We start from the raw sequence: 10,949 nt of genomic DNA, 5'->3' as shown, positions 1-10,949 counted from the left end.
CACTGTGAGGCTTAGTATTTTAATTCTCAAACATTCCACTTTCTAATAGCCCTGTAATTGGAAAATGTGTATAATGTAAATATTTCAATCCTTGCGTCTTTTTAGTCAGACTTTTAAAAATCAGATTTGACTGCACATTAATTTTAGGTCCAAAGATGAATATTATATTTATCTTTTAGATGTCATATTTTTATGGAATTTTCTTTAAAACTTATTGACTGATTGGAGCCACTGTTTTCCACAGATCTGTAGAGATATTTAGAAAGACAGAGGTTATATTTTTGTGAAAAATATAGTTATAAGACATGCTGCTTAAAAGTCAACTTAAGTTCTCATGTTTTATAACAGAATACTGACTGAAATAGACTGATATGCTAAACATCAGAAGACAGCAGGATTTTTTTATCTCTGCAAGTGGTTCGTCTTGTGGCTGTTGGTCTAATCAATAGCTAACTGGAATTAAAATAGCAGAATGTAGCTACTGTTTTATAAATGAGTATTGTAATTCACTAGCCAACCTATTGTCCTGCATTTGCTCAGTACTGCAGTGAAAGTATGTGTAAAACACTGGTAACTGACTGAGAAGTCACAAGAAAGGGGAATGTTTGTAATTGTTAAAACACAAAAAACTTGAAACAAGTGAACAAAAGGCAAAAGTCTGTATGTTAGTGTGTTCTGCAAAGCACATTGGAACATCTCTGCATCTTGAAATGATTCTGAGCTGTGAAGGTTTAACTACTAAGGCTACGCATCTACAGTAGGGCTGTTCTATCACTAAAGCTAACTGAATAGTAGTATCTTGGCTGTTTTGGTTTTGGGTAGCACAAAGAACCTTGACTGTGAATATCTCTTAATTTTAGCCTTAGTGTTTCTTTGTTCCTACAGGTAAAACACTGGAGTTATGTCAATGTGTAGTTCACTCGTCTAATGTTGAAGGATGAAAAGTAGCTATTTTTTCCATTCTGTCTTGCATAGACGCTTTCCCCAAATGTTAATGGAACAAATTCACACCCATAGTTAAATAGAGAGCTCAAAGTATACAACAGATATAAAGAAATTGTTAGACAGCTTTCCTAGTTACTGAACTAATATTCAGTACATTTTTGTATTGAGAAATTGAAGTATAGAGTGCATTCCTGTCTTGTTAGAAAGCAAAATTATTTGCTGGTTTAATTAGTATTTAGGGCTGAAGAGCAATTAAACAATTAGTGGGGATAAGTAATGACCCTTCAGAAAAAAAAAGGGTTGGAAACTTTAATATCTTTAGTTCAATTCATTGTTAGAAATAATAATGTTCTAGCTGTTGGCCTAAGGGCTGGGTATTCAAAATAATGGCTTTTTGCCTCACATTGCAGGCATGCTTTCTGTTTAATCCATAGTTTGAGAACTGCAATTTTCAGGTATACTGGATAGTCCATGTTTCGTAGATGACAAAATATTGTATAAATTCTACCCTTTTTTTAAGAAAGATGATTGTAGGTGTATTTGGTATTGACTCTTTCAAATAGTTGGGACAAGCAGGTGGAAAGCAGTAAAACAGAAGGGTAACCTAGCTCAGCCACGTAGGTACTGTCCAGAGTCTTGCAGTCACAGTCACCTCAAGATAGTTGCTGAACCCCCTTAGGTATTCAGTGTTCATAGGCAGTGTCAGTCACGGTAAATCATGCCATTAATGTATTTGACTAATGTTTGTCTCCCCAGTTTTTCAGAAATAGTGTACAGAAGTTTTTATACAAATAAGCTTTTGAATGTATACTTAAAGAATGTTGCTTGAAGTTCAGCTCTACTCCCTTAGTTCCCAAGGCACACACAGTACTTGCTGACATCCATGTAGAGAGGTGCTGTGATAGTTCATAACCAATGTTCACTTGAAGGGAAAGGCTTCAGCAGCACTGAGAAATGTACCTGGCTGTCCATCTGCTGCCAATTTGGACCTGGAACTACCTAGTGTGAGAAATTATTTTGCCTTCTTTAATGAAGAACGTGTGTTAATTCCCTTGAGAGTAAAAGAGAATATGCAAACTTCACTGGTGAAACTCTTCAACCTTATCACAGGCTTTGTAGTGAGCTGTATCAGACTGAAATGAGGGTATCTGCATTTTTACCAGTCCAGATTTAATTAAAAAACAAATGTTAGCTGAATTGCATAGAAGAATTTTTGAATGTAATTATATGACTTTTTAAAATATAAGATGGGGGGTTTAATGCCTTAAATAATTAAGGTAATTTTACTGAGACCTGTGGTTACCCCACATTGTACTTTTATACATGTATCTGCACTCTGTATTTTCAGACATCATGAACTGCACACCAATGTAAAAATGTAAAATATTTCTAGATTTAAAAATAAATCACTGTACAATTTTACTACTTGCAGTGGATCTTGGGAGTCTTCTTTCTGCCATTTTGCTGAATGTGTGAAGATGCTGTGATCCATCAGTGCCCTAGAGGATGTTCTCTGTTCCACCTGACACCATGTATCCAGTGGCAGAGGTAACGACATGTCCTCAGATCTGCAGTTTCTCTCTTTAAAGCTGCACCTGCATCTTACAACAGAGCATGGACTTACTCAGCTGTGCTGCCTTCAGCTTCAAAAGGGTAAAGAAATGGCCTTGTGCTTCATGTAATTATAAAATTACTTTTTAAAGGTGTTAATAGAAATTCATTTCCTTGCACTTACCCTACACCTGCAGTTAAGTGCTGGATCATGTTTAAAACAAGATGCTTACCTTGAACAGATGAGTAGTACTAGAGACAAGGTACTAGTACTACTGCTACGGCATGTGTTCAGTTTGCCAATTGCAAACCAATGTCTTTAGGAAAACAGCCCTTCAAACTGAGCAGCATTCAGTGACAGCGTGTTTATCAGCCACTCTCCTAGACTCCCCTAATCACCCCAGGACATAAGGAATCACAGGAAGGATGGAATACTGTACATTCAGCCTTGCCTTGCTTGCCAGCCTACTTGTTGCAGTGAAGATTTGGAGCAACACGCACCTGGATAGTTGAGAAGAGCTTCTGTGTTTGTGGCAGGAGTGAGCCACTTGTCCTTGGTTACTTATCTAAAGCAGTAAAGTTAACTGAGTGTAGGCACGGGCTGAAAAGAGGTGTGCCCAGTGCAGATTCTAAGTTGGGAGCAAGAGATCAAGAGACGGTTTTATTTTGAAATCAGCGTGACACTTTCCAAGCTTTTAAGACCATCTTCTAGAAGCTTGAGCCACACACCAAATATTTAACATTTAAAATTTTTACTTGTTTCTAGCACAGACAGTACACAAGTTGGCAGAACCTCTAATTAAAACCACAGATGTTTTAGGCCAATGGTAACAATCGTGCAACAGAAATAAATCACAGAAGACTGTGGATTTCATCAGCAGGTTAGAAAACTAGAGTTGTCTTTGCTGACATCTGACTTCAGGTATGCAACTTGGACATTAATAGTTCAGTAGTAAAGAACATTACATGCATCTTCCTCCCTAAATCACATTTTCTTCTGCTTGCAAGAGGAGCAATTAAAGAGGAATCGGATTAGGCAAATCCAGAGCCATCCTGCAAAAACCACTGCTATGGACAGTCAGTCCTACTAAGTGAAGAAACAGGCTGAACACACAGTATAAGGCTTTCCCGATAGTAAAGCACCTGACTCATCTCTCCTTTTCCTCCTATGCTGCAGTCAAGTTGCCAGATTTCTAATCTCCCAGGAGAAATCCACAATCCATTCAACTCAAGACTTATACACCACCTGAGAAGCCACATAAGTATCATTGAGGCAACATGTCCTGAATTATATTGCAATTGGACATTCAGTATTCTGGGTCCCCTGCTCCATATACAACTGTGCTGGGTTACTCAAAGAGAAGGTCTTCATCCTTCTCTTCTGCTAAGAGATTGGCTGGTTCATATTCCCCACCAGCAGCCCTCCGCAGCTCCCGTTCTTTCTCAGATTTTTCTTTCAATACTTTTTTCTTTTCCTGGATCTTCTTTAACCTGTGAAGAGAAATATGGTTTTATCTGGGAAAGTAAGATCATCTTTTCATAAAACAGGCTAGCAGCAAAGATGCCATACAACTTGGATACGATAAACCTGCCTGCAGAAGTTCCCAGGAAATTAAAATCCTGTAACAGTCACTAGCTGCTGCCATTGAAAAACTTAATCTCTGTAGATTAATGCATTTCTTCATCCAAACTATAAATTATAGTCTTGACCTTAAGCACTGCATTATACTACTCTGCTTGTCTTTAGTGAAGTTAATTTTCCTTTAATTCATTTCAGGTTTGACATTTTTTACTTCAAGTAGCCCAGAACACTGACCTCTATGACAGAGGTGTCCTTAAAGGAGAACATCTCAGTGTACTGTATCACATCATTCCGTCTGGAGGAATGGTAACAACAGCTATGTGCAACCTAGTGGTAGGGATTCATTGGTAACTTTGAGGTAAGTAATTGCAGATCTCCAGTTGCCCAGCTCTGGAAGCTCAATGTGCAGTAAGAACCAGGTCATGCTTAACAGTGTTCACTGCCAGATTTGGTGAAGAGTTCTGCTAAGTCCCTTCTGGGGAATGGTCTATTTGAGAAAAGGAGACCAGTCTAGTCTTTAGATATTTACCTGTAGAATTCCTCTCGTTCTCGTTCATCCAGTTCTGTGATGATATAAGAAAGAGTACGCTCAATCTTGGGAATAATCACTAAAAAAATATAAATAAGGAAGTTGTTGGACTGCTGTTGCATTAGCCAGGAAGTTAATCTAATGCAGTGCACAGATGGTTATTTAAAGTCAATCTACTAGTTCTTTTGGATAGGGAAAACATAGGTGTCTTTCATGGGAGATCATACTATTTCATTATGGACAAGTATACAAAATTGTTTCCTTCAGTAAGTCAGTCCAGGGCTAAACTAGGACTCCGAACATCACATAATCTCCCATAGCATGGGCTTTCGAAAGATGCAATGGAATCAGTGAGCACTGATCCCCAATTGTTTCTATGGTCTTTTTTTCCCCACATAAGTGGTTAAAAGAAAATAGTGCAAGAGGTGGGCAAGATTTGAATTCAAACTATGTTCTTCCATCATATTCTTTCAGAAACTTCTGTTCAATATAGCACTTTTACTCACAGAACTATGATCTCTGTTTGAAAAAAGCCATCATGAAAACAAATACTCAAATATAACACCATCCCAAGGCAAGAGGTAAGACATTGAACAAAGCTTTACCACCAAACTGGGCAAGCTCTGTGTCTGAATCACTTTTTGAAAGGAGAAAGCTGTTATCAGCACTACCAAAGTTATTTGGAAGGCTGCAGAGGAAACCTTTTCTACAGTCAAATTTGCAGAGTGGTAAGCTGCAGTTAAGGCCTGCACATTCTAAGAAAACCAGTAGTGAAAAGGACGGTTTAGAAGCATGTACTGAAATAAGTTATTACATACATGCAAAGGTAATTAAATCCCAGCTCTCAACAAGTCAGAACTTGAAATAATCGAAGCACCCTGGCTGCTGCAGCAAAAGGAATCACAGAAATATTGTGCATAGGTAGTACTTAAGAAATTGTAAGAAACAAATTTACAAACAAGAATATGAAAGGTAAGGAATTCAGATGAAAGAAAAATACCAGAGTATTGACATTAGGGCTGTTCTGTTTCCTGTAACGCAAACCAGGATTTCTCTCTGGATGCCTACTCTGTGATCCCATCCAAAACCAACAAAAAAAAAGACTGCACCTTTCAACTGGACACCACCATTAGAGTTTTAAAAGCTATTATGCTAGTTATTAGAACATCTGTCTTTTGTTTCTAGTCAACAGCCTTGACCAAATAATTCCAAGTCACTATCAGGGACTCCAGAATGTGCCTGTGAAATCTTTGTTCTACAGATTCTTGCTTATTTTCTTATGTTTGCATATTGATTTCTCTCTCTGTGCTCTAGTCCATTCCACCAGGCTTTTCATTTTTGTTCTTACTTGCAATATGGTTCATTGTAATGCTTTCTGAAGGGTTCTTGAACTGGTTAGAAATCCTACTAACAACAAAGCAGTCAAAAGAAGAGTGGCTTCCATGACCCTGTTCCTCATCTTGCATGGAGACAGAAAAATATTATGCATCCCAAATGGAAAAATACTCACCATGTTCAATTGCATTCACACGTCTGTTTGTTAATTTAATGGCTTCATCCAAAGTAACAAAGGATGTCTGATGGAATGGGATTAAATAATTAATACATAACAAGACAAATTTAGCATTTCCATCAATTCTATACAAAAAAACAAATAGCAGTTGAAAGCCAAAGGCAAGCTATAATGTAGCATTACAGACTACAGTCTTGATAGAAGGAGAATTTTTTCTACTAATGTCAGTAGCACACTGAACACTGCACATTATCAGTTACAAATACTAACGCCCCCCAAAAAAGTTTCTTCTTAGCATGAAGGAATAACGACTTCTTTGAAGCAGTAATGTAAGTCTGTTTTATGGCTGAAAAAGGTTTCAGCTTTGTATAGTACTGGGACTAAAGGAGTACAGTGCAGCTCAAAGTATTAAGCTCCAGTCACTGAGACTATGTTACTTTCTTTTCAGAACAGTGAGAAACCAATGATCCCCTTCTTTGTCTCCTCCCACGAACCTGTAAGGAGGCCAGTTCCACAAGCAGCTCCACAGCTTTGGCATAGTTCCTCTTCAGCTTAGCCAGCTGTTCTCCACCTCTGGCCAAGCCAGTCAGCTCATAGCCTGAAAAAAAAATTAAATCATATTTGTTGCTATTGCTACTATGGTGTTTTCTTACTAGATAAAAATTAATACTTTACAAACTACACTGATACAGACAGCTCAGCAAGTGACAAGCTAAAGCCTTTGCCCATTAACAAATTGCTATAGCGATTTAGGTTACTACAGATCATTGTTGTGCATTTCCATAGTAAGACCTACCAGTCTCAAAACCTGGTAATTTAAGATAAGCCTTCTCCTCTGAAAAACTCACTGATTTAGGAAATTAAAGTCTACTATAGTCCCTAACAATCCCTCCATGTCATAGGAACAGGGCAAAGCATCACAGAAGTACACCTATGTCCATGATGTAAACTGACTTATCAGCAAGACATGACAAGTATTTTTGTATTAGCATAGAATAACTGTAAGTATGGGTAAGACCAAAAGTACTTGGTTTGTACTTACTGTCCCCTCCTTCCTGGTAATGCTCAAAAACTGGCAAGGTTACACCTGACAAAGGTAAACAAGAATGCACGTAAGAGACATAAAGGGTTGTAGATTTATTAAGTACAACTCACTTTTACCCTGTTTGCTTCTAACAAATTATATAAGCTCAGAAGTTTTGTTTTCAAAATCTTTCTATATAGCTTGGAATGCTTAAGTCATGCTGATCCTGACATGTCAATATGGAACTTCAGAACTGTATTGAGATCACAGATACACACAGAAAAATTCAAGGAAATATTCCAGTTTATTCAATGTTTGGTTTTATTATGTTTCTGTTTAATAATGTATTCCCTGTGCTTAAGAAATATTTTAAGCATTCAATCCTGATTTATCTTTCTTGTTTTCTTCATAGACAATTACTGATATTTAATTTCCTGAAACTTATTTAATTTTTGATCCTTAAGTTCCTAATCTATTTTTCAGTAAAGCTCTATGGAAGTTATGTTTTGTCCAAAGATCTAGAAACTGGACTGCAAGTTATGCACTCTCATTTAATTTTATGAGGTAAATAACTAAATATAAAAATTATCTGCTGTATCTGAAAAAAAACCCCAGCAAATTACAAGTGTTGCTACTGTTAGATAAATAGGAGGTGCAGACAGTATTTGGATACATTCCTGCGTATTTCAGAGTTTCCTCCCAAGTATTTCCCTTAAGAGCTGAAATAGTGTGTGGAAGAATCACCTGCTACATTGTCTTTTTTAGCTCTGACCTTGACTTGAGCTTTGTTGACATTTTGGATCACAGTGGTACTGTAAGAAAGAAAACACACATCTTAATCAGGGAAGCTGAAGTGGTTCATTAAGTCATCATTATATACAAGATAAAGTAGTTTTCAAATAGCTGTAAAGATTTGGAAATCATCTTCAGCTCAGTTCTCTATGCAATTAGTTGCACAGACTTCAAAGCCGACACAGCCGCTTTGAAAGAAATAGGTTTACAGCAATCTTCGGAAATGTAAAAGACGCAGAGGCTGTGAAATGTAACTTTAGAAATGTCTTACACCAAGATACAAAGCATATCTAAAAACCAGACTGTTCTCTGTCAGATTACTTTAAAATATTTTAATAACACTGAGTCTCATCAATCTGTGGGACTTTTTCCCTAATGGAAGTGAAAGAATTTCAAGGCTTTAATGCAGACTAAGGCCACAACATTTTCTTCATTTCAGTTTGTATGTATTTGTTCTTTCAGAAAAGTTAGGAGTTTGTTTACCCACTAACTATCATATTAACAAACTTAAGCTTATACAACAATTCATCTGGAAGAACTCTAAAGTGTCTTAAGTTTCTTCCAAGAACTTGTCACTACAGCAAACTCTTCTGTTGAAGTACAGTTTGCTTACAGGGTGGAATCTGACTATTGTTTATAGCTAAACACTGTGATGAGTTGGGACAGGACACAGCACCCTATCCAAATGAAGGAGCAAAAAGACTTTTCTCCAGCAGCACACAGATGATTACTGTGTCTGATCACTTACTTCTTCCCCATTAATTGGTAGTACCAGCAGCTGAATCATCAGCACAAAATCTACGCACACTTGAATGAATTACACAACCACCGTAGTTAGAACTGTAATTCATTAAAATACAATTTTAAAATATCCTACAGGAGGAAAAATATTTGTTTCCCCTCTCACATACAGTCCTCTCTAGCCTTGGTGAGACAAGAGGTCAATGAGATAGGAGGTAGAACAATTACTAGTAAAATTTCTGCATGACTTACTGGGAGAAAACAACACCCTCAAATTCACAGGAAAGATCAAAATAATAAATAGTCCAATACTCTGCTCTAATTCTTGTTTCCCTGCATTTTAGATTCCAAGCTGCAAAAAGCAATGAGGATTTATATGTAAAGTAAATTCTGTTTATCTTTCCATTGCGTTTAGCTTGCAATGGAGTACACGTTTTCATCATACAAATTATCTCTCACCGCAGTGATGTCTCCCACCTTTGCCCAATGGAATTCAGTTCCTCTGGTACTACCTTGTCCACTGTCTTTTTTTTTTTTTTAAAGTGCATTTAAGAATTTTACTTTTTTTCCAAAAAGAGAAATCAACAATTTGTTGGTTGCTCTTTCCCATGGGTAGGACATCCATGAGATCAGCAATCCTCACCTGAAATCTCCTGCTGTAAACTTTGCCTCAGCAAGTGAAAAGGCAGCTTCTCTCATTACCTCACCCATCAGCATCTTAGTCTGTTTAAAAAAAAAAAAGTTTACTCTCAACTGCAAATCATAATTCCCAGGTGACTGGCAAAAAAATAAATATTTCAGCTGTTTCACTGACCCAGTGTAGAACTCAGAAAAACAGCAAAAGACTTGTCTGTGTTAATAATCATAAAATTTTACTACATGGCGGTTAAATCGCAACAATAAAATGGCTTTTAGGAAAACACTGTTACTTCATACTGTACTAAATATTATGACCCAGCTGAAGTTGTTTTTCAACACAGGGATGTATGTGGCTTTGTGAGCTGCATTCTCCTCCTACTCCATTTTTTTCCCAATTTTTACACATTTGAAGCCCTTGTAGCTAAAAAACATGATACTGAGAAGCAAGAGCCTTTTTGTGTATTAGACAGTCTATAGGAAACAACATACAGAGTGACGAGAGCTTGTCCAAAGCATGGCAAGAAAGCACTGCTGCTAGCCATGGATGTCATAGCAGTTGCAGCCAAAACAGTATAACTAAAACCCCTCTAGTATGGTTGAACAAAGCAAGCTATATTAGGCTCTGCTGAGTATCTTAGATTTGTCATTCATGTTGCAAAGGAAAAAACAGGACTCAGTGTTTCTTCATAAAGGAACAAGTTCCATTTGGACAGAAGTTCTGCTTTCTAGCGTACCTAGTTGTGCAGGAAACATTAAAGATCTGTAGTATTCTTTTAAGACAGATAAAGCAACAAAAATGGGGCTACAGAACGTGTTAAATCCACTCCTTCGGTATTTGGCAGCATCAGAGCAAATTCCCTGTAAGGCAGAAGAGATGATGGGGAACTTGGGACACAAAAGAAAGCAGAGCCCAGGACTGGTTGGAAAGAGGTGAAGAACATTAACTCTTACAAAATTTCTGTATCATTGCAGCCAAGAAAACATAATTCTGCTCATCCATCCTCAGTAGCCTCATGTATAAAAAACAGGTTATCTACAAAGTTGTCCTACATTCCAGCCTACCTAATGAAGTTAGCAGAATGGGAAAGCACAACTGACAGACAGACATTTCAAAGTGAGCCAGAGAAAAATTCCAATTTACCTACCTCAATAATTTTCTTAAGGATCTGCCTGAATCGAAGTGTCAAAGCATCAGATTTCTTCTTCAAGAGGTTACGACCTGTTTGGGCTCCTTTCAAACGAGCCTTCATGATGGTCTGAGCCCTGTTAAACAGAGGAATAAATAGAAATGTCCTGCATTATCTGAAGGGATTAAGAAAAAGACTTAACAGTTTTCTGACATGGACATGACTGAAATTATGAAACAACCAAGAAACATCAATGCGGTAAAACAGGATGGCCACTTTGGGATAGAATTTTACATTCCCATCTAAAATCAAAGGAATTTATTATATTTATCTCCATCATCAGTGAGAATTAAAGGTTATTATCTGTGAAGTCAAAAATCATGGAAAACTGACAAGTCATTTTTTAGTGCTTCTATAATAGGAAATGTTTCCTTTTTTTTTCATTACTTACAAGTACCAGAAATGCACCAGAAACCAAACTATCCCAAAAGCCCACTCTCAGTGTG

At 37.2% G+C, this 10,949-nt stretch overlaps 1 protein-coding gene across 1 annotated transcript; it reads right to left on the bottom strand.

The window, feature by feature from the left end:
- Positions 1-3,230: 3,230 nt before the first annotated feature.
- ATP6V1D (ATPase, H+ transporting, lysosomal 34kDa, V1 subunit D) lies at positions 3,231-10,575 on the bottom strand. Its single transcript, XM_010080071.1, has 8 exons — positions 10,462-10,575; positions 9,321-9,400; positions 7,889-7,956; positions 7,163-7,207; positions 6,615-6,718; positions 6,118-6,184; positions 4,608-4,686; positions 3,231-3,987 (listed from the first exon to the last, which is right to left on the bottom strand). Exons 1-8 carry the CDS (start codon positions 10,564-10,566, stop codon positions 3,846-3,848), a joined length of 690 nt encoding a protein of 229 aa, XP_010078373.1. The 5' UTR covers positions 10,567-10,575; the 3' UTR covers positions 3,231-3,845.
- Between the last annotated feature and the right edge of the window lie 374 nt (positions 10,576-10,949).

Source organism: Pterocles gutturalis, unplaced genomic scaffold (assembly GCF_000699245.1).
Source record: "Pterocles gutturalis isolate BGI_N339 unplaced genomic scaffold, ASM69924v1 scaffold50664, whole genome shotgun sequence".
NCBI lineage: Eukaryota > Metazoa > Chordata > Aves > Pterocliformes > Pteroclidae > Pterocles > Pterocles gutturalis.
This window is presented reverse-complemented; position numbering and strand designations above follow the sequence as displayed.

Bases quoted from the DNA above. Each gene is read 5' to 3' on its own strand.
- ATP6V1D (XM_010080071.1), bottom strand. From the start codon at position 10,566: ATGAAGGCTCGTTTGAAAGGAGCCCAAACAGGTCGTAACCTCTTGAAG. The intron at 7,208-7,888 runs GTGATTCTTCCA...TACCTTTGTCAG, and splicing joins TAAAAAAGACAATGTAGCAG to GTGTAACCTTGCCAGTTTTT. The intron at 4,687-6,117 runs GTGAGTATTTTT...ATATTTTTTTAG, and splicing joins TGTGAATGCAATTGAACATG to TGATTATTCCCAAGATTGAG.